This window comes from Sciurus carolinensis, chromosome 1 (genome assembly GCF_902686445.1).
Source record: "Sciurus carolinensis chromosome 1, mSciCar1.2, whole genome shotgun sequence".
In the NCBI taxonomy this organism is placed as follows: domain Eukaryota; kingdom Metazoa; phylum Chordata; class Mammalia; order Rodentia; family Sciuridae; genus Sciurus; species Sciurus carolinensis.
Window position 1 is genome coordinate 101,697,579 of NC_062213.1, and position 23,648 is coordinate 101,721,226.

The window sequence follows — 23,648 nt, forward strand, 5'->3', positions numbered from 1 at the left end:
CATTCTCTTTACAAAATAGTTGTTTTCCTCTCAAGGAAAAACTAGACATTTTGAGGAAGTCGCAGAGCCTTTGGATTGGAGTTTTGCTGCCCTCTTCTGGGAACATCAAGTTATGGCCTGAGAAATGGACCTTGCTAAAGGATTCTCACTAACTGCAGTATAACCAGAGCAGGGAGACTGCCCTATGAAGACGGAGATAAATATGGAACTGGGTGGTAAGATTCCAGAGAGACAGGCATGACTGCACTGGTCACAAATGTTTATCTTTAACAATTATAAGTCATAATGTTAACAGTGATCCAGCACAGTATACTTACTAGTCATTTTGAGGTTCAGAAAATCCTTAAAACCATTACTGCTTTTTTAACCTCCTTTTATCCTCAAATAATCCATAAGTAGGTAGAACAGATATATTTGCTTTTTCCACATGAAGAAACCGAGGCACACCATGCCTAAATAACATATCTAAAGTACTACTGCTAGACTGGTGAGCTAGGCCTAAAAGTTTTGTGTTCCAACCCACGTTCAATGCTCTACCATTTTTCACCTGCTGCACGCATGTGATACAAGCAAACTGTCTCCGTTGCAATTTCATATAAATCTCTAATACTCTTCAGCAATGTCCATTTTACACTGCACAGTTCAACTAACTGATAAAAATAAATATGCTGCTTTGAATATGATTCGAACAAAAATATGCTGTCGCAAAAACAAATACAAAATTTATATAAATTCCTCCAAGAAAGTGGCTGTACAATAGCAGGTCTTACACTGCTTTGGAAATTCTTTGGTGTCTTTTTCTTTTTAAAAGAATCTTTAAAAAGCAGAATTTTTATAAGATACTTAAATCCCAACTCTACTACTGGGAAAAATCTGAGAAAACTGAGAAGATGAAAACAAAACAACAACAAAGAAAAACCAATTTGAAAGTCAAAGTACTTTTATTTTGAAGTTCTAAGTGCATAAGTAAACATACTGAATAATGCAAATAGGCTAAAGAAGAGAAACACAGAGAAATATAATCTTCAGTACTTTTTATTGTCCCTGCATGCTCAGTCCAACATACCTCACTGCCCACCTACACAACCTACAAGGGAAAAATTGGGAGTTTAGCAGGTGCAAACTCCCATCAGTAGGTCAAAATTAAGCCTTAAACCAGTTTCTTAACAGTAGCACGGTAAAAAGATTACCTCATATAGCATATTGATTAAGGTGTTTATCACTGAACTGAAACCACTTTTTCAGATGAAAAATTGACAAGTAGTTAGTGGATAATAAAAAGTTCATTAAATAATATCTATACAACACAAAAGCAACTATAGGCATGATGGTCAACTAGAAATATTCCCAGACTGAGATCTGCTGGTCTATTGACTTTTGTGCTTTTTCTCCTAGTCGAATGTGCCTTTGTTTTATTTCCTTCTTTACCTGCTTGCCTTTCAATTGTTTCTGCTCCAAAGAATCAATTTCACTTGCTATATTTCCTCCCTTTTCTCCAAAGTGTTCATTATATTATCTAATTGATCCTCTTTTTTGTTCTGACTTTTTTAGCGTGCTTCTTTTATCCTCATTCCTTTATAGGCCTATACCATTTTTCACCACGTTTTTTTTTCCTTTCAAAATATTATTTTTAAAAAAGGGCATACATTTTTGTAAGTCCACATATTTATCCTGCAAATATTTGCTGGGTACCTCCAATGTGTCATCCACTGTACTGAATACAAGGATTCGAATATACAAATAATAACTGGTCTCCATCTCAAAAACACAAGTACACACCAACTGGTATTTTTAAATTGGTAATTTTGGTTTAAAAAATTTTATTTTTAGTTGTTGATGAACCTTTATTTTATTCATTCATTTATATGCAGTGTTGAGAATCAAACCCAGTGCTTCACACATGCTAGGCAAGTGCTCCACCACTGAGCCACAACCCCAGCCCATAAATTGGTAATTTTGTGCTAGAAATATGAACATAATAATGTGGGAGGATGGAACCCTAACTTCTCCCAGGTCATGAGAATGTTAGAAAGGTTTTATAAAGGAGATATCTGAGTTAGATTTTGGGAAGGTGAACAGAACTTATCAAACTTGCAGGGAAAAGGACAGGAGGAAAATATTCTAGAGAAAAGGTACAGAATGAATCACGGCACAAGGCAAGTTATTTGACAGTTTAGAAGAGCTTAGATTATTTGGTTTGAGTGAAGCAAAATACAGGTGGTGGAAAGTGGTAAAAGATGGGTCTGGAATGGCACAGTGGAGCCACATTGTGGACTGGAGTATGTGATCTCTTTCTATAGGAAATGGGTGTGATTAGCTTTTTTGGAAAATTTCTGATATTACGGAAGTATTGGGGCCAAAGAGGGACACATACAAGGAAGGTAGTAAGGACACTACTGCAAGGATCCATGTTAAAGTTAATAAGTGCTTGACTCCAAGAAGGTGAAAAGAAAATGGCAGCAAAAAATTTGGGTCCAGAACTTAGTGAAGACAGGTATATTTGGGATTAATCACTAATATAGGTGAAGCCCTAGATAAAGAAGAGCTTTTCCTTGAATTCTTGCATTGTTTGAATTTTTTTGCAAAAGGATTCCTTGAAGCAGGGGTGTATATCTTTGCTGACTTAATGTATGCTGAATAAAGAAAAAACAAAGTATTAAAGGCTAAATAATGCCTAAAAATAAATAGTAAATATAAGATTCAGTTGATTTTGAAGCTCTCGTTTATAGAAGCAAAGCTGCAGCACAATGTTAACATGGAAATGAAAACCACATGGGAAATAAAAAAATAAAATGGTAGAGGATTAAAAATGTAACAGGAAGAGAGGGAAACAGAAGAGAATGGGTAAAAGGAAATGGGAAAAAGTAAAGTTTTCTTTTTTTTTTTTTTAAGTGAGTGGAGTTTGCACTTTGCTAAACTATTAGTGAATCAGATATAGAAAACTGTTGAATCACCACTGAGATTAAATGAAAAATGGAGTAAATAAAATACAGGAAGATATACATTATAAGCTAAGTGTGAAAAAGGCAAAATCATAACAGCAAAAGTTATTTAGAAAGAATAAAAGGAAAATGATAAAGTAAATAAAAAAGGATAGTAAAATGAAATTATAAAAGATATACAAAACTTCAAAATAAGCATATGCTAATAATAGGACAAAGTAAAATGCTTAAGACAAACATGTCTATGTCATTATTTAGGAGTAGTAAATAGTGCAGTATAGTGATTAGGTACATTGCTGCCTTGGATTTGATTTTCTGTATTTCAACTTGCTAGCTATGTGGCCTTGAGCAAAGAAAACGGCTACAAAGATTATAATACCCATAAAATATCCAATACTTAGTACTCAACAAATGAAGATTATGAGAGAAAAAATTAGTCCAGTGTATATTACTATATCAAAGTCCAACCTCCAGTGATTTTTCTAATCTAAAATATGGATTGTTACAGCAGTTGAAATAAACTTTTTAAGAACTAAATGACTATAAATTGCCTGAGACAGCTTTACTAAAAGGGTCAATCCTGCCTGGCAATAAGGAGTAAGAACAGGATGTGAAATTCAATTGGCTCATTCTTTCTTAAACTATGTCATTCATAGTAAAATATTTCCTTGGTGGGGGAGTTACCTTAACAATACAAGTTATTTGGTCCAATTAGTTAATATGCAATCATAGAAATAACATCCATGCAACTATGGTTTTTGCCTTCCTGTTGAACTGCCTGAAAAATACCCACCAAATGGGGTTTAGTTTGCTAAACACACTAAAAGCCTTGATAGTGTGTTCAACACTCAAGCTTAGTATAGAAGTGAAAACTGAGGTGGAAGTTTTCACTACCATAAGGAATAGTGAAGTACCAATAAGGCAGAATTTAAATTATGAGGTATTTCACTATATATGTTTTATTAAATCCTATGTGTACAGAAGTGACTTCTTTTTAACTTGCCTTTGTAAGACATCTTACTAATAAAAGTAGAAAATAAAAATTTTAAAATTCTTAATTGTGATATAGAGGAACTACAACAACAACAAATCAGCAGAACCATATCTCTGAAAGCCATACAGGGAAATATTTGATATAAGCACACTGGTACAGTTTTTCAAGAATACATCTCATTCAAAAAGTTAGTTTGAACTATAGAACTTTTCCAGCTCACCACAGCTAGACAGTGTTCAAAGCCTCTGGGTTCTTAGCCTTTTGAGTTCCACATCCTATATATCTGGAGTTCTTATTTGAGGGATCATGGGGGTCACTAAGTCACAAAAAGACTTTAGGGTCCTTGAATAGCCTGAAATGGTTTGTGACATTAGGTATGCATGTACATAAGAATATTTTCTGGGGTAAAGGCACATACATTTCATCAGATTTTCAAAGATTTCTCACAAAGTTTAATAAACATGGTTAGACACAGATGTGTGTACAATGTGCCAGATATAATCCTCAACCCACTGCAATCTGGCTCTGTTCCCAGCTCTCTGGAATCACTTCAGCCTGTAGGATTAGGTTTCTGGTTGTTAAATTCAAAATACATTTTTTTGGGTACTTACTTTATTTGATTGTTTAGTAGTTCAGGACTCTGTTTAAAGGAACTGATTCTAAAACCCAATTGCCTAGATTCAAATCTTTGCTCTATCACTCTTTAGCTAGGTGACTTGGGCAATATACTTAATGTGCCTCTGAGCAGCATCCTTTGTAAAGTTTCTTTATTCATAGAACGATGTGAACATCAAAAGGTTCAGTCAATGCAAGAATCATTTAAAAAGCTCCTAACAAAGAAGTGTTATGTAACAGCTTTCAGTATCTCTAATCACTCTTTTCTTGAAAATCATTTAAAACTGGCCTAATTCTTCCTTTTATGAGTCCTTGGTTTTAACTCCCGATCTCTCCCTTTTCCCTCTCCAAAGTATCTTTTATGTCATGGTCAAAATGATCATTTGAACCATAATATAAAGCCATCCTGTGTTATAGCCATTAATAAAGTCTAAACTCCTTAGCATTATAGACAAGTGTATACAGTGTATCATTCTAGTTCTTCCTTATATCTGACTGTCTCTACTTATCTCAAGTTACGCTAAACCAAGTTGTTATACTCCCAAAATGTGCCTCTCTCTACATGTCTTGCACATGCCATTAACCCTACATGCCCCATTCTCCTTCTCTTGAAACAAATTGTCTCCTTTCTTAATGTGCCTCCAATAACTTCACACAGTATTTATCACATTCTATTTTAGATGCCTGTTTGACTGCTGATATAATTCATTTAGTTAAATCTTCCACTAGCTCCTATTAAGAACAAAGGGGGCTGGGCAGTGGTGCAGGCCTGTAATGGCCAGTCTGGGCAACTTAATGAGACACTGTTTCAAAATAAAACAAAAAGAGCCAGGGATGTAGCTCAATAGTAAAGTACTCCTGTGTTCAATTCCCAGTATGAGGAAAAAACAAATAAAAAACCCAAATGGGAATGTATTATGAATCTTGTTTTCTCATTTTTCTACTACCCTGATCTTGATGTAGCTCAATGGTAAAGTACTCCTGTGTTCAATTCCCAGTATGGGGAAAAAACAAATAAAAAACCCAAATGGGAATGTATTATGAATCTTGTTTTCTCATTTTTCTACTACCCTGATCTTAAACCACTTTCTTATTCCTTTATTCTTCATTATCCCATCCTTTCAATTAGTGCAAGGAGATTAGGTGGAAATGTACTTAGAAAGGATATACGTACATAAATTAACTATATAACAAAACTTCACACTGAAGGGAACATTCTAGAAGCATTTATTCCATTGCTGACCATTAGGTTGTACCATGCAACTTCTCAACAATAAGCTGCCACTCTCCATTCCTAACAGAAGCACCAAATGCTATGGTACCACTACCTAGGTTTTCAGTTTTATTACCAATTATCATCACTTAAAGGATATGCCTTTTAGGGACTTAAAAGCACTTATTCTCTATAAAAGAACCTCATATTTCATGCACAAAACTCCAATTGGCAGATATAGGTTTACAACAGAAGGAAAAAAAATTGTAGTTCTGTAAATTATCAGAAATAAAATAAGCATTTCTACTTGCCTTGTTTTAAGGAAATAAGATTATATTTTTCTACCAAGAATCAGGATAGTGGCTCTGATGATCCTTTAAGGTTATAAAACTGCTTACTAAAGTTCCCTCTAAAGATGTTAAGAAGTTGGCTTATTTTCCTATACAATTTAAAGAAATATTTGCAATATGTGTAGGAGTTATAGGTTATATTGTAGACACTGGCAATAATATTCAAAAGGCCTATTCTCCCCTTTTAAAAAATTCCATGTCAGAAGGTAAAAGGAAATCCCCATTATCCCTGAGTGAAAAAGGAAAAAAAAAAAAAAAAAAAATATATATATATATATATATAGGTGCTTTTATTGGTTAATAGAAGCCATTGTAAATGAGTTATTTATTTTTAGAACATTCTTAAAGAATTTGCATAAACTGAAACAGGAATGAGGGGCTCTCAGAGTTTCTTAGATAAAAGTAGCAGTATAACTAGTTCATCTGCAGAGATTTCAAATTTAATTAACTATATAGCTGAATAGTTTCCACTTTGAAATGTGAGAATATCCTGAGAGGATGTTTATGGTACATAAAACTAATGGATAAAGGGGAATTTTAAAAAATGTTAGCAGGAGAAAAACAGAGTAGGGAAAACTATAATATAAGTAAAGGGCAAGATAAAGCTGTAGTACTAGGCTGGGCCTTTCTTCTCTTTAAGCCAGGGGCCTCTAGCCATCCTATGCTATACCCTTGCTGTCATAGTAATATAAACCAAAAGCAGTGAAATAAAATTAATAATAACCTAAACTAATTTAAGTCTTTTGTTTAAAGAGTAAATGAGAGAAAAATTGTAGCTTCTTAATCAAGGAGTGCTTTATAATTTCACGGCATCTTAATATAATTCATTTAACCCTACAGCAATTGTGCAACAAGCAAAATATAATAAAAGGAAAACAACAAAGGTTAACTCCTATAGGGGCCAACAGACAGGATTGATGCAGCACAGTAATTAACCTTCACATACTTGGAGTCTTGTTTGAAAGGCATCAAAAACTCAGATTACTGAAAAATCACAAATGTCACCAACAAAAGGAATGTTGATTAAAGTCAAAAGAACTTCCCAAAGGGTTGCCTTCTTTGAAGGAATTTCAGAATGTTGCTAGCACAGGTTGGCTACTTAAATCTCACTGATGGCTCCATTAGAGAATGAGAATGCCCAGACAGTGCTGTTTTAAAAATGTACTGGGAGGGGAAAAACAAAACAATCTACTGTTCCCTAATGTATATGGCTTAGCACCCAGAGAAAGCCTCTGCCCCCAAGAGACTTTCCACAAAGGGTTAAGCTTCAATAAATGAGGCGTACTCTTTCATTTTCAGGATGTCTTTTCTTGCAAGGTCTTTAGAGGCAGAAGTTCCACTTGGATTCTAATACACATTCCTGTGAGCTCAGCTTCCTGAAAACATACACCTGCCAGGTTCTAGGTTCTCCCTTACCAATGACTGGATTCACTACTTCACAGCCACCAGAATCGCACATACACTATTAACATGATGAAAAATACAGCTACGGCTGCAAGTTTGGCATAAGTGGAACGCATGTTCAAGTACTTCGCATCCTGGCGGTATTTCTTGGACAGACTGGACAAATTGTTGGCCTTTGAATCCAATGCTGTCAAAGAGAAAAAAGGAAACCATTAGTTAGTCTTAGGAAGTATTTTATCAACAATATTAAGGCGTAAAAATAACCAAAATGAGAGGCAATATATTAACAATGAAACCTAAATTTTCATTTTTATTTTAAGGGTAAGGTTGCATATATTGAGTAACTCAAAATTGAAGTACTATAAGATTTATAATATATTTCTAAATTGTCTGACCAAATTATGTGCAAAATGATTGAGCCTGTATGGTGAGGTGGTCAGGAGCACAAATTTTGGCCTTAGATTCTGGTTCATATATCAGCTGCACCAACCATGTAATGTTGGTCAAGTCACTTAACCTCTCCCAGTTGTTTTCTTTTTAATATTTTTTTTAGTTGTCCATGGACATTTATTTACACATGGTGCTGAGAATCAAATCCAGTGCCTCATACGATAGGCAAGTGCTCTTACCACTGTGCTACGACATCAGCCCTGTTTTTTTTAATCTATAAAATGTAACAGTAAAATAACAAAAACTACCATAAGATTGTAGGTACATAAGATTGCTTGTAAAGTGAGCACAATGCCTGCACTTATGATAAATACTTGATAAACATTAACTGATATTTTTCTAATAATCATCTTTATAATATTTTAATCATAATCCTATCATTTTATAATATTTTAATGGTCTAAATCATATTATATCATATTTTTAAAAATTGCAATCCATGTAAGATTAAGAATTAGATAACTAGAAAATTCAGTTAATCAGACACAGTGTTAAATTACACTTGAATGGTATAGTTAAAAATTTCTGAGATGTTCCACATAGAAGAGACTATTATGAAGTTTAAACTATAAGAAGTTATATTTTAATAGGCATAGGAAAGTAAAATTGTAACTAAAATGTAGTAACAGGATCTAAAAAAAAACCAACATAGGTAGTAAATTGCCCTCCCCCACTGGTAATGCTATTATCTTCTAAACTGTTACTGAGTACTTAGAGATATAGCCAGACATAAGCTAGGTCAGATTAAAACATAAAACATATTTAAATAATGAAAAAAAAACCTCTCAGTTTGACATAAATTTTGATCAAACTTTTCATTTCTCCAAATTTTTACAAAACATTTTTCAATCCCAATTTGTTTATCTCCCTTAAGACAATGCAATTGGAAGATTTGGAATTGCTTAATAGAGACTGGACATAAATTTATTTTGATCAAACTTTTCATTTCTTCAAATTTTTACAAAACATTTTGCAATCTCAATTTGTTTATTCTCCCTTAAGACAATGCAATTGGAAGATTTGGAATTGCTTAATCGAGACTGGTTTTGATTGAGAAATGTAGCATTACTTAATGCAAGCATGATAGTCACATCTGAATTTAGAAACTGATCATATGAGTAAGAAAAAAAAAAACCCTAGTCATGAAAAAATGCAGTTAAAAGGATGTGAAATAACCATGACAATGATCAAGAAATCGTTCTATCTAGTCTACTAGAAGATACCCTCCACTGGACAGAATTTTACTGTTTTTACTGCTATATCTCAGAACAGACTTGACAGATAATCAATGCTCAATAAACACTTGCCAAATAACTCTAAATCTGCTGAGAATAACTGGGCAGAGGAACAATTATTAGGTCATATGAAAAGTGATAGTTAAGAGAATTCCATAATAAACAAACATTTTGAAACACATGATATCATAAAGACAAAGCCTCTGCTTGGAGAAGTCATTTAGCAAGTATTTATGCTATATAGTAGAACCATATGAAGTGGCAGAAGATTCAATGATGATCAAAACATACATGATCCCTACCTTTATGAAATTTATAGTCTTGTAGCGGTAACACCATTGAATGAAAAAACAACCCAGAGCTTAAAAGATAGCTGTATTAAGCAGTTAAAAAAAGGCGTAATTTAATTTTGTTGAAAGAATCCACAGGAACACCTCTTAGTCTTAACTTTAAAGCAGACTGTCTATTAAATTAGAAATTAGAAAGAGAAGAAGGTATAAAAGATTTATTGTTTTGAAGAAGCTTAAAGAGGAGGAAATATTCTTTGAAGTAGGCTAATCTCTTTACTGTCCTTTAAATATGCTGTTCTGATTTTTTTTCTTCTACTTAAAATACTTCTTGTCTCTGTAAATTCAGAAAGCTTTTCCTGTTCACTTCACATTTTTATATATCCTTCTATATTAATATAGCTCCTGTTATCTACATATCCATTTAAAGTTAATGTACACTGAAGAAGGCCAAGGATACTAAAGGACAAAGACTCCTGCTAGGTATCAGCAGTGTGATTTTTAGTAGGCCGCATAACTTTTCAAGGTCTTTGCTTTTTTATTTGTAAGATTGGTTTGATATCACTCATTACACACAGAACAATTATGAAGATTAAATAAGATACATGTAAAACTTCCCCAGCAGATTAGAACAAATAAATGCTCAATAGGTGTTTATTCCCTTACATTGTCTGTTAATTACTCTCTGAGACTGTTTCTTATCTCCTGAACCAGATGAAACTACTTAAGGTAGACATAAACTTCTTTTCAAATCAGCATATCAACTTTTTAGAAAACAACAAAACACTAGAGAAGAATTCTTTACATTGTTGATAAGCTGATAGACATAAAAATTTTGGATTTAAGAAAAACCTTTGTGCTAACTCTACTTTTATCTTAGGTAGAAACTCTAAGTCTATTATGAAAAAAAAATTCTCAAAATTTGATATTTAGAGTGTAAAGTTATATGCTAGGATAACTGCTGACTACTAACAGTAAAGTTTTGGTTCATAGTAAAGGAAACCCCATTTAGTAATGTGTAGTAAAGATGAATTTAAGAAATACTTATTAATGGGTATATAGTGAAAGAGAGAAAAACAGTATGTGAAACAGATATAGAATTCATAAAATACTATCTTTAAAGAGTTTATATGACCACCTCTAACACTTGAGTAATGCTTAAACATCAGCTAAATACATATATGTATTTTAACCTTACTTTACTTTATTATCTACAATTTTAAAACTACTATAGGTAATTTAATCCCAAGCACTACACACATACAAAAAAATCACTATAGGTTAAAATATGCCTAATTTTACATAAATATGTAACCAATTTACTTCAAATATATTAAGTATCTATATTAAATACATAGTGTACATTATAAATATGTAATAAATTTGTATATTTAAGTTAAATTGGGTGAACACATATATACCACATAATCATATACTACAAAAACATGTAACTAAATGTTTTAAGAGTTTAAAGTACAGAAAAGATTAATGTGACGTAGGCTGTAAGGATCAAGGAAGGTTTCTTTTTGAAGAATCAGTTCTTGTCTACATCTTAAAGAGCAGATCTGTACAGTGAGAATGGACCATTAAGAATGGTAAGAAAGCTGACCAAGCCAAGATAGAATGAGAGATGTTTGCATCCTTGTTTTCCATACATAGAGTATACTGCCTTATACACAACATGCACTTAGTAACAATGACTGAATGAATGATAAGTAAGTTGGGAACAGACTAGATCTTATCTTATAGTCTTAGATTTAAAAGTTGTTCAGCAGAGGAAGTGAAGTCTTCATTTTATAAAGATTGATCTAGTAGTAGTAAAGTCTCTCAAACAGGCTATTCATGGATTCCACTGCAATAAGTCTTTTGACATTTTCCTCTCATATTTTTTTTTATTTTCCTTAACTCATACAAATGTTTCTGTACCTAATTTTGTAAATTTTTGTAAAGAGTAATTACTTCAAATATGTAGGAGTCCTTTACACTGTTCTAACTCAACAAAAACTAATCATGTTAGGAAAAAAATGTATCAAACTAGAAGCTTTGTAATGTAATCTATTTCTGAGACATGAATTCTTAACAGTCCTAGGAAGAATGTGACTGCAGTAAAAATAAGTTATCCTTGACTATGGTACCTCTTTATAAGACTCGTATTGCTTTCAGATACCTGAGAGTGCTTCACCTCGTTGTAACACTTCTTCAATATTGGCCACCATGATTCTCTGTACATCTTGCAATTCAGTGTTGATGGAGCCTAGGTTTCTCCGAGCACGACTGTCAATGTAGAGCTTCTTGGTTTTCTGAATGAAGGTATCTAGAACAATGAAGAAAAGTGACCATTAACAACTCCTTTCAAGTTCCTCACAGTACTGAAGTAGGGAATCAGAAGTTCTGAGTTTATTCTTGGATTTGCCACTATCCATGGTTTAACCAAGCACACAGGGTGAGTATCAAAATCTAGGCTTTGATTTCTTCATTTGTAAAATGTAAAGCTATAACTAGGTGACCATTCAGGGGATATGAGCTTTGGAGAATTCTGAATAAGACGTATTTGCTCTTGGACTTCTTATAGAAGTACAGACCACTATAGTAAGCCTTTCCTAAAAACAGAAAATTTCAAACTATATTTGGTTTCATTGCTTATTCTACAGAGTTCTCAAAAGGATGCCGGTAACACCCTACTATCATTATAGTCTAACAAGGCAAAAGAGTTAATGATTACTAAAAAGTTGACAATGCTGCCTGAAAGTATTTTAACATATTTTCCTAATGTTACCCCATTCTTAAACTTTGGGTAAAGAAAGCATGTAAATGGGAATTTCCCAAAATACCAATGTAAAACTGCAGTCTCATCCATCTTTAGCCAATATTGGTGTTTCTCAAAACTAAGAAGAATGATTTATTATTAAAGATACTTTCAACTTTTGGTAAAAACCTGAAGTTATATGTGCTAGACACCCCTCACTTGCCTCTTTGGATCCCTTCCACCCTTTTGCACCTTGCTTTCTGTCTTAGGAACTTGATCTATATGGCATACATCAATGGGCTCCTTAACCTCTGGCTTCCAGCAAGGATCAGGCAATGAAGGAGCTCCAAGAGTAGCAAACGTTTGGAACAGATCAGTGATATCAAGGTACTTATTCCCAATTACTTCTTGAGAAGTCACTTTCAGCTGGCAACAGTATCTCTCTACCAAAAGTTACAGCTCCTCTCAAGTTGGTTTCTCCTATAAATTTCTTCTTTTTAGTTCCAAAAACGGCTCCTTCCTTAGATGCCTTCAGGTCTACGAGGGTAATAACTACCTTGTTAGCTTAAAAAATTTTTTTGGGGGGGTACCAGGGATTTAACTCAGGGACACTGGGTCACTGAGCTATATCCCCAGGCCTATTTTGTATTTTATTTACAGATAGGGTCTCACTGAGTTGCTTAGTACCTTGCCATTGCTGAGTCTGGCTCTGAATTCATGATCCCCGTCTCAGCTTCCCAAGTTGCTGAGATTACAGACGTGCACCACCGCATCCTGCACTACCTTGTAACTGATTGTAGATTACTATTCCTTAGTTCCCTTATAGCCCATTCATATCTTCACATATAGCCAGCTAAGCTTGTCTGAGTGTACCATCTATTTCCTGTGTGACCTTGATACATGCATCTTATTTTTTCTTTGGGTTTACTGAACTGAACTGTTATTATCTATAAAAAATAAAATCCGAACAACTGATATTACATAAATTAGCTTTTGGAGAATTTATAGTTATGTAACACTACAATATTTTGCCAAACTTTTAATTTCTACAAGGCAAGATGATCCAGTTATCTAGCAAACTTAAAAGACTTCAGAAATTCTAAAATAATAAAATTACTTTTACTTTAAAAAATATTTTTTAAAAAATTTCAGTAATGCAGTATGATCCTACTTATTATTATTCCTTATACTTCATGTTTTTAGGACATTTTCTTTGATCTGTGGCCATCAGATACTTTACCAGGTCTGACTAGTCTTGAATCTTACAAGTATGATACCCATGCTCACTACTTCTGAATACAGTAAATATTAGTCTCCAATCAATACCACATCTTCTAGTATTTTTTTTTAATTAGAGAATCTTTTTCTACTAAAAGAAATAAAATACCATTTTTTCTAATTTCCAAATTCTGATCTCCATAAAATGAGTCAATATTAGCATGTGCATAGAGTTGGAGGAAAGAAGACTTAGCTGTTTTAAGCCAATCAAGTACAGCTTTATGCATAGCTCTTTGTCACAAATGTCCCTTATTGGTGGTGGTGCATCACTGTATTCCCAGAGGCTCTGGAGACTGAGGCAGGAGGATTGTGAGTTCAAAGTCAGCCTTAGCAAGTTAGCAAGGCCCTAAGCAACTCAGTGAAATCCTGTCTCTAAATACAATATAAAAAACCTGGGGATGTGGCTTGGTGGTTAAACACCCCTGGGTTCAATCCCCAGCACCTAATCCCCAGCACACACACAAAAAAGCCCCTAATGAAGAATCAAGTCAAACAACAAAAAGGACAAAAGGCAACAAGATCAACAGGGAAAAGACAAATATAACTAGAAAATAGTGCTTCCAAGAAGGGAGCCTCATTCATTCAAAAAGACAAAAAGGTCAAGTATGGTGGCACATGCCTGTGATCCCAGCAATTCAGAAGGCTGAGACAGGAGGATCTCAAAAGTTTGAGGACAACCTTGGCAATGAACTTAGTGAAACCCTGTCTTAAAATAAAAAAACAAAAGTACTGGGGACATGAAACTCAGTGGTAGAGTATCCAGGGTTAAATACAAGTACCACCAATAAACGAAACGAAACGAAAAAAAAACAAAACACAACCAAAGAAAGAAAGGGACAAAAAGATGTAGGATGAGAAAAGAGGGTGAAGTCAAACTTCCAGTAAGTAAACATCAGGGGAAAAAATGTGTCAAAATTTTATCAGTGTAACAAATAGCTTCTCCTCTATATTGTTTGTTCCCCTAACAAGGAAGTGAGGGGCAAAAACTTACCAAACTCAATAAAGGAATAAGGTCTAGACACAGTGGGCACCTTTTTCCCATGCTGTTCATCAAATTCTGAGTGCAAATCTTCTAGGTAGGCAAAAGCCAACTTCTTAGGAAAGGCAGCTTCACACAAAACCAGATAACACACTCCCTGCTCAATAATGTAGCTGGAGAGACAAAAAAGCAAGACAAGTTGTTTATAAAGTTAATAGTACTTCAAACTTGTTGAAGCAAACTCTCAGGACCATATAAATTTGTGAAAATGTCTAGCTTTAACCCTTTGAGGCTGGCCAAGAGAAAGTCAATTTCAAACCACAAATTCTCAGAATCAGAAAACTTACTTCTTCCGATTATGAGACATATATCCCAAAAGGACTATTTTGACTCATTATAATTGTTTATTCATTATACAATTCTTGAACTAACATATATCATCTACTCTTTGATTTTGTAAGTAAACTAGAATACATATATTAAATTCCTTCTAGTCACAAAGTAAAACTGGAAATTTTTGTGGATACCTAAAAGCTAAAAGTTAAACTGCATATTATTTACTTGGTACATAAAACAGAGGCCATGGAACTAATAATGCTGTCTGATTTCCATGATAAGAAAACTATAATCAACTGGAAACTATTGAACAACAGAATTGGCTTCCAATTGTGTTAGCGAGTTCCCTGGATTATATGATTATATGTATGAGATATTCTTGGGAAAAGATTAGGCTATTAAGTAGCTTTCAAACTTCTTTTTTGTTATAGTATTCTTATTTTTAAAAAAAATATTTTTAGCTGTAGATGGACATAATAACTTTATTTATTTATTTTTATGTGGTGCTAAGGATGGAACCCAGTGCTTCACATGTGCTAAGCAAGCACTCTACCACTGAGCCACAACACCAGCCAGCTATAGTATTCTTTACTTTAGCAAAAATTATATTCAAAAGACCAATGTGTACAGATTATATCAGAGGTTCTTCAATTTAAATAGGAATTTAAGGGCCAAAAGCATTATATGAACTCCCATCCTTGCTCTATGTAACAGCTGAGGCACATTAGGGCTTCACAGAAGACAATTTAAGGCTATTATATGGTATCTCAGGCCCCTTAAAATCATACTAATAATGCTGCTGTCCTTTCACTTGCTTGGACACCTGAATAACAGTTCTCCTTGCCTTCAAGCTATACCATCTTATACACCACCAATTTTATTTCCTGAAAATAAGTAGGACCCCATATTACCTTGTTTACAAATTCTAGAGGTTCTCCAATACCTATGAAATAAAATCATACTACTTGAAGTATTTATAGCCCTTCAAAAGAAGTATAAGCTACTTTCTACCACATATTCTAATACACCAAATGGCAAGCTGTTTTCTAACAAGCTTGGTTTTATATTTTTAAACATCTTTATGAACTTCTACTTAGGTTATCGTTTCTAACTGTAATGCTCTTTCATATACCTGGAGAAATTCTATTCATTTTATATGCTCAATTGTATTATAATTTTTTTTCTGTGAAATTTTTCTGCATTTTTTCTTCCTCTACCCACTTTTTTCAAGTTAACCCCTACAAATGGGAATTTACTGTTCCTTCTCTTCTCTCCCAAAGCATTCATATTGCATTACAGCATTTCTTGCCCTGAAATATTAGGGTATGCTTGTTAATGTTTCTATCTGCTAGTAAAAAGATAAGCTCATTAAAGGTTAAGGATATTAAAAGGAAGACTTAACACAAGGTCAGCAAAGAATAAACCTTTAAAAATAGCTCTCTGGTAGAAATAAAAGATATGAGATGAACATTCTAAAGGAACCAGAATCCCTTAATTCTATAAGAACTTTCCTAAGTCTTTTGTTTCCTAACCCATGGTAGAGATACACAGTCATTTCCTCAGTATTAATAGGAGGTTGGTTCCTGCACCTCTATGGATACCAAAATCCAAGGATGCTCAAATCTCTTACACACCAATAGATATGTAAGAACAATTGTATCATATAATTAATTTACATAATTGCATAATTACATTGCTACGTTGCCCAGGCTGGGGTCAAGAAAGCTTCCTGCCTCAACGTCATGAGCAGTTGTGACTATAGGTGTGTACAATCGTGCCTGGCTAACTAACTGTTTTTTTGGTGTTGAAAATTAGATTTATATAAAATGTTTTAGATACTATATAAGTTGATGCCTTATAAAATGCAACGTCTACCATTTTCTTAATCAACAAGCCAGGGTTTTGTTTTTATTTGGCTACATTTACTTACTTACTTACTTGTCTTTGGTAAATGGCAGTATTTGGAATTTTTTTATTTTTAGTTAAACTCAAAAGATTCCTCTTGGGCCCAGACTATTTTACTGAATCCCTAAAATGGCAAAGATTATTTAGCTGATCCCTTTTATTTTCCTGTGATCTTGTAATTTTCCTGATTTAACAGATTCAAATTTCACATGTACTGAACATTTAATATCAGTTTTTTGTAAATCATTTAAAATGTAATAAAGTACCTTTGATCCCTCTCTCAGTTGTATGATTATCTTTACCACTGATTGAGATGCTTTTAAACTTTTACAGTTTTTTCTAAATAACTAATATTTATTGACTAGTCCCTTCGTGACAGGTAAGTAATATACATGGGTTTCCTTTAAAATCCTTATAAAACTTCTATAATCATTTGCCCTATTTTATAGAGGAAACTAAAGCCTGAAAAGGTTATGTGAATTGTTCAAAGTTACAAACTGATGAATGTCTGAGCAACGGTACTAACTTACACATGTCTGGCTCCAAGACATTACTAAAGTAAGAAGTTATCTACCATTGTATGATGGGTACAGAACTTTTTAGACACAGATTAAGAAGTTAAATTACTGTAAGCATGTCCATAGGAGTTGCTCCCATTAAGAGACTATATTTTTCAAGTTATCTTTAATTCTAAAAGACCATCATGGGCTGGGGAGACAGCTCAGCTGGTAGAGTGCTTGCCTTGCAAGCACAAGGCCCTGAGTTCAATCCCCAGTACCGCAAAAAAAAAAAAAAAAAAAAAAAGACCATCACAATTCTCCTAAGGTGTCACACTGTATTTTATTCATAAATGATCATAAAGAAAACAGGACTATACTCACTGAAAAGTCATGGCTCCTGCTTCCAAGGTACACCTGGTAGGGGACTGTTCATTCAACTTTCGAAAGAGTTGCTTAGCCTGGCTCTGATACTGTTGAAGGTCCCGGCCAGACTGAAAGAAGACACCTTCATTTAAGAATTTTCCACACAAAAAGCTGGGTCAATCAGTGAGAAGCATCATGATATCTAGAGGACACTATGTGAATAAGGTCCTTAATTTACGGCTTAATAAGATTCATTTTAATGAGAGAAAAATGATCTATTTTTAGGACAAAAGACCGAACCCCTACTTCAAAATCATATTGGTTATTTGCTAAGAAGCAAAAGTATGTATCTTAACTACATTTCTGGCACTCTCAGTGTTCTTTCCACTATTAGGTCAGTACCTTTCTCCTAACCCATTTCATTTGCACAGTTACTGGCACAGAATGACACAGCATGTGCTATAATCAGGAGAAATTTATGACTGACAAATCTCATTTTTATGCTGGCATGTCAAGCAAAACTTTTCACAAAGCCTTACATGATTAAGAATTTAAGCAAAACTAAATGTATACACTAATGACTATAAATTATATTAACACAAGAGTGCAAGTAGGCAAAAATGAGTAGGGGTATAATCAGGATTGGAAAGTCAAATATCATTTATGTATAAACCTACTTGGTTCTCTGTATGGATACCAAGTTTGAATACTGAGGAATATGTTCAAAAAAGTGAAAATAATAACATGTGAATAATGTAATTATAGTCATATTTCCCTAAAGGATTTCTGGATAATGTTATAATTAGTTAAAAGCGGGGAGTGAGGGTTAGTCTATTGGAGAAATAGTGTCATTACTTTCTGCAGTGCTGGGGTCTCATGCATACTAGGCAAATGCTCTACCACTGTAGTAGTAGCATTTTGAAAGGAGAAAATGAAGAATAGGAAGCAAACACATTATTTATTCATTTGTATACTAACTGCGGGAAGGAAGACTTTCTGTTGGTTATGGTCTGAATGTCTGCATTTCCCCAAAATTCATGTTGAAAAAAATTTTTTTGTTTTTGTACCAGGGATTGAAGCCAGGGACACTTAACCACTGGGCTGCATACCCAGTCCTTTTTATTTTTTATTTTGAGACAGGGTCTTGCTAAGTTTATTAGGGGCTTTGAATTTGCAGTCCTCCTGCCTCAGTATCTTGAGCCCCTGGGATTACAGGCATGTACCACTGCACCTGGCTCATGTTGAAATCTTTTTTTTTTTTTTGGTAATAGGGATTGAACTCAGGGGCACTTGACCACTGAGCCACATCCCCAGCCCTATTATTTAGAGAAAGGGTCTCACTGAGTTGCTTAGTGCCTCACCATTGCTGAGGCTAGCTTTGAACTCGTGATCCTCCTGTCTCAGCATCCTGAGCCACTGGGTCATGTTGGATTTCTTAACCCCCAGGTGATATACCATTCCTGAGAACACAATGCTGACACAATCCTTTTGGTTAAATAATAACATTTCTGGTATACTTATATGACACAGTATCATGTATTCATTAAAACAATGTCATATAATATATAATGATATCAGACAATGTTCATCAGATACTGGTAAAGGTCAGTCTTACAGGATTGTCCATTATCTAATTATACACAAACACATGCATGCACACACAATTAAGGTCACACCCAAAAGGATATAATGAGTATAGATTATAGGTAATAATCACCATTGACATTTTGGTCTTTTTGCTTGTACATATTTACTAAACTTTCTAAATAAGCATGAATTAATTTTGCAATGGGAAAAATTATTCATTCATTCCTGTTTATTGAATATTTGCACCCAGTGTATGATGAGCAATTCTGGTTTGTGAATTTAAGGCAAGATGGAATTAAAAAGATTCTTCAGAAATAGGTAAATGAAATTAAGTGATCACTTTCTGCCAGACCCTGTTTTAAACACTTTATATATAATTTAACTCATTTAATCTTCACAAGCACCCTAGGAGATGGTTATTATGCCAACTTTATGTTTGATAAGTCAAAGTCCTGCCAAGGACTCTAGATCAATAAAAGATGGAGTGAGGATTTGAGCCTTGGTAGTCTGGCTCTAGAGCCCCTGCTCAAAACATTATATATACCACTTAAATAATTTGAATTTCTTTAATAGTAAACATACCTTCTAGGTGATGTTTTGCTAATTCATAGGAAATGCTAAAGAAATCATGTGACAACTTTTGATACATTATCTCACTAAACAAAATAATGACTAATTTACAGACTGACCTTTAGTTTGCTTTCAGTGTCAAAGTCATGAAGGGCTCACAGTCAGCTAGTTCACCTAAAAATATTTGAATGTCCTGATTCTACTTTCTACCTCTCTAGAATAGATTAATGAACTTTATACAACTTATAATGATAAGTTATAATGATAAGTTAAAATGATATCTACTGGTAATCCAATAATGAAGTGGATGAGAATAAATGGACAAATTGTATAAAACACTTGAAGTTATTAGACAGCATATTTAGGATTTATCTCTCTATATCACAAAAAGTACAAGATCATTTTTGTCACACAACCACAAGTTTCATTGCTGTCACCTAGGACTGCTGAACAACTAGTTCTATCAAATATTATCTTTTGCCTTAGAAAGAACATTTAGTTAAGCTCTTATAATTTAAAAATCCCTATTGATCTCAGCTGGTCAAAGTCCAGCAGAACCAAGAACTAACCATTTTTCTCTATAATTTACCTTAAAAGATTGGGAGAATGAAGCTATGTAACTGTACAACAGACTATTTTTTGTTTTGTTTTGGTTTGGTTTTTTAGTTCCCTGGTGGTTAGATCTAATACCTTCTTGAAGTCTAAACTGCCCTCCACAGAGCCAGTGCAAAATTAAAGAGAATACAATCATTTTAAGGTAGAACAGAAAAGTGGATGAAGAAATTGCAAATATCCTAAAAGGAAAACACCACAAAAGGAGTAAAAGAATACACAGGATATTAGTTAGGGGGTCTAGGTTTGTGAAGAAAAGATCATCTCTCTACCAGTCCTAAGACTAAATTCCTAGTTAAGCACAGAGGAAACACTGTGTATAAATTCTCTTTGTTATTTTGAGAATTTTATTCTCAACTGTATGATCTGAATAACTTTTAATTTCTAGTAATAAGGCAGCTTGTACAGAGACTGGTACCTAGTAAAGACCTAAAATTATCAGTCACATAGTTGAAAGCACTTTGAATTACTTGGCTTAGACAATTAAGGTAAATATAAAACTATTTGGTCAAGATAATCTGTTTCTTAAAAAGTTATTTCTGAACTGGTAAGGAGTGACTGTATCATCAAAAGTCTTAGAACAAGGCAGTAGAATACAGTGATTAGGCACTAAGGCTCCAGTCTAAAGACAAACACATACTGATTAAAAACTGGTGGTTCTCAACCTGGGATGATTTTACTCCCAAGAGGACACTTGGCCATGTCTAGAAATATTTTAAATTGCTGTAAGGAAGGAAGGAAGGTGGTGCTACTGCCATCTGGAGGTAGAGGCCAGGTATGTTCCTAGACATTCTACAATGCACAGGAAAGTCCCTCACAACAAAGAACCCCAAATGTCAACAGTGCTGAGGTGAAAAAACCTTGATGAAAAATTCCACTATGCTACTTATTAGCTGTATAAGTAACCTATTCCCCATAAGCCTCACAGCTTCTTTATCTATAAAAAGGGATAATTATAGAATCTATTCTAATACGATGGGTGTGAGGATTAAATGAAATAATGCATTTAGGCTTAGTACAGTGCTTGGTATGCAGTAGGCCCTGTATAAAAGTTCTCTACATAATTACAAAAGTAAAAGTAAGTCTAAGACTCACATATTTGCAGACATTAAAAGTTTTTTAAGAGACACTTTATTACTTAAAAACAACATTTCTAGAAGAAAATGATCAAATTATAATCAAAAAAATATTTTTGTGTAAAATTTGTCAATGACAAAGCACCCATCTTAGTAAACCAATGCCAAATTAAAATTAAGAAACAAACAATAACAAATCAATTTTTTTTTTCAATAAAGTATCAAGGCAGAGTAGGGGCCCTCTAATAGTAAGAAAACTCAAATCCACTTTGTATTCTTTGCCCATAATAGAATTAAATGCAAAAGTTGGAAAACTAGCCAGATTCTGCCCCTTTCTACTTCACTGTCATCCCTCATAGATAAAATATTTCTCAAACTACATGTCCTTCAGAGAAATTTCCCCACACTATCTCCCTTGTTCAACTCATGTTCTTGGGCTCGTTTGAATAATTACGCTTCTCCTGCAGAGTGGTTCTAGAAATTCTTAACAAAAGTGGAGAATCAACAGAAAAACATTTCATAGCTAAAATTCAGGATAAGATATATTTTTCACAATTTATTTCAATGAGTAGACTTTGGTGGAATAAATAAAATATATTTCACTTAGCATGACCTGCAACTTTATCATCTGTTTCACTACTCCCTTAAAAGTGAAAATAAATTTACTATTAAAAAAAAAAAAGTCACAAAATCAAATACAAATAGAAGAGTTCCTTACTAACAGACCCTCCTGTCAGTTTAGATATCATTTCTGGGAAGATTTTTCCGATCTTAGATATCTCTGTCAAGTCACAGACCCTTCTTCCTCTTCCATAATGGTTCTACTAAGTTACAATTGTTTGTTAATTATTTGATTTTTTCCACTAGACTGTAAGCTCTATGAAGGTAGATCATCCCTTGCATTAACAAAATGCCTGGCACATTTGATGTACTAAGTTTTTTGGTTTTGTTTTAAATGAGTACATAAATGAAAAGTACAAGAAAAGGAATGTACAGAATGTTTTCCTCCTAGAAATTCATCCTTTTTATGCCTCAAGTTTTAAAAATCTACTTAGATTGTATGAGAAATCAATATAAAATTGACCACTTTAAATAAGTTATATAAATTCTGTTCTCAACCTGCCTTCTTCAGGGACCTCCCAAGCATGTTCCAGAAACTTATCTCACACCAAAAATCTCCCATGTGATTCTAAGTCACAAAGCATTTTCCTTTTAAGATAACTGGAGGAGTTGTTGTTAATCAATTCAATAAATTTCTGAAACCTACTAGCATAAAGTTGCTGTTGTAAAAGCTAGAGAGAACACAAAGAGGAGTAAGACCTGTCGTTTGCCTAGTAGGAAACTCAACTTACTGAAAGACAAAGCAAAATAACATAAGGTACAATGAATTTCTGGAATTTGGTACTGTTATTGGGGGAGATGGGAATTGTGCATACCCTTGAAAGAAGGCACCATAATGAAATTTAACAACTGCATATAAGTGGCAATATTACCTCACCCACTTTCAAAAGATGTCAGTAAGCTAGGTCAAGGATCAGGTGCTACAGGGAAACGAGTTGAACTTAGGAGCTCATTTTTCCTAGGATTTGTGTCAACGGCCTTATTAGCAGCAGAAAATTGTAAGTCCTAACTTTGTAACAAAGTCCCTAAAAAGTCACAGAACACAATTAGTGATTACACTTAGATCAAACCTATTCCTTTTCCGAAGCACTTTTCTGAAGAGAAACGGGTCACACAAAAATCTGTCTTCGCCTTTAGGAAAGATTTTTCTCTCCACTACTGAAAGATAAGAGCACTTCTGACCGGTCGGGAGTGCCTGGGAGGTCGCAATGGTCTCCCGCTTCCTAAGAAGGAACCGACGCTGAAAGCAGCGCGTTCGCGGGGACTTGGGGTCGCCAGGATCTGGTAGTGGCTCACCTGTTCGTCCTCCTGCATCGAGGCGGCCAGCGGGAGCCCGTCTGCCACTCGGGCAATCATCGTAAGTAACACCATCTTCACTAGCTACAGGGACCCCACACTGGCCCGGGCAGCCTGAGGCGTAGTCCTCACTTCCTCCGCGGCGGCTGCAGTCACACCTCTACCTCAGTTCCCTAAGACACAACCGCTTGCGTCTCCGATTCCCGCTGAGGTGGCCGGAAACTGCTCAAGAGCTTTCCACTACCGGTCCTCAGAATTGGCGTCCCACCGAGAACCACAACTACAGAAC

The 23,648-nt window shown here is 34.3% G+C and overlaps 1 protein-coding gene across 1 annotated transcript; it reads right to left on the reverse strand.

Annotated features, from left to right (window-relative positions):
- Nucleotides 1–6,375: 6,375 nt before the first annotated feature.
- On the reverse strand, nucleotides 6,376–23,576 carry Sec22b (SEC22 homolog B, vesicle trafficking protein). The gene is made up of 5 exons (XM_047558068.1): nucleotides 23,360–23,576; nucleotides 17,616–17,725; nucleotides 14,506–14,666; nucleotides 11,658–11,804; nucleotides 6,376–7,705 (listed from the first exon to the last, which is right to left on the reverse strand). Exons 1-5 carry the CDS (start codon nucleotides 23,432–23,434, stop codon nucleotides 7,551–7,553), a joined length of 648 nt encoding a protein of 215 aa, XP_047414024.1. The 5' UTR covers nucleotides 23,435–23,576; the 3' UTR covers nucleotides 6,376–7,550.
- Between the last annotated feature and the right edge of the window lie 72 nt (nucleotides 23,577–23,648).

What these genes read in the sequence shown, in the direction of transcription:
- Sec22b (XM_047558068.1), bottom strand. Translation starts at nt 23,434, where the DNA reads ATGGTGTTACTTACGATGATTGCCCGAGTGGCAGACGGGCTCCCGCTG. An exon ending in CGATGCAGGAGGACGAACAG is followed by an intron (nt 17,726 to 23,359) that starts GTGAGCCACTAC and finishes GTCTTCTTTCAG; the next exon opens with TCTGGCCGGGACCTTCAACA. An exon ending in GCAGGAGCCATGACTTTTCA is followed by an intron (nt 14,667 to 17,615) that starts GTGAGTATAGTC and finishes TTGTCTCTCCAG; the next exon opens with CTACATTATTGAGCAGGGAG.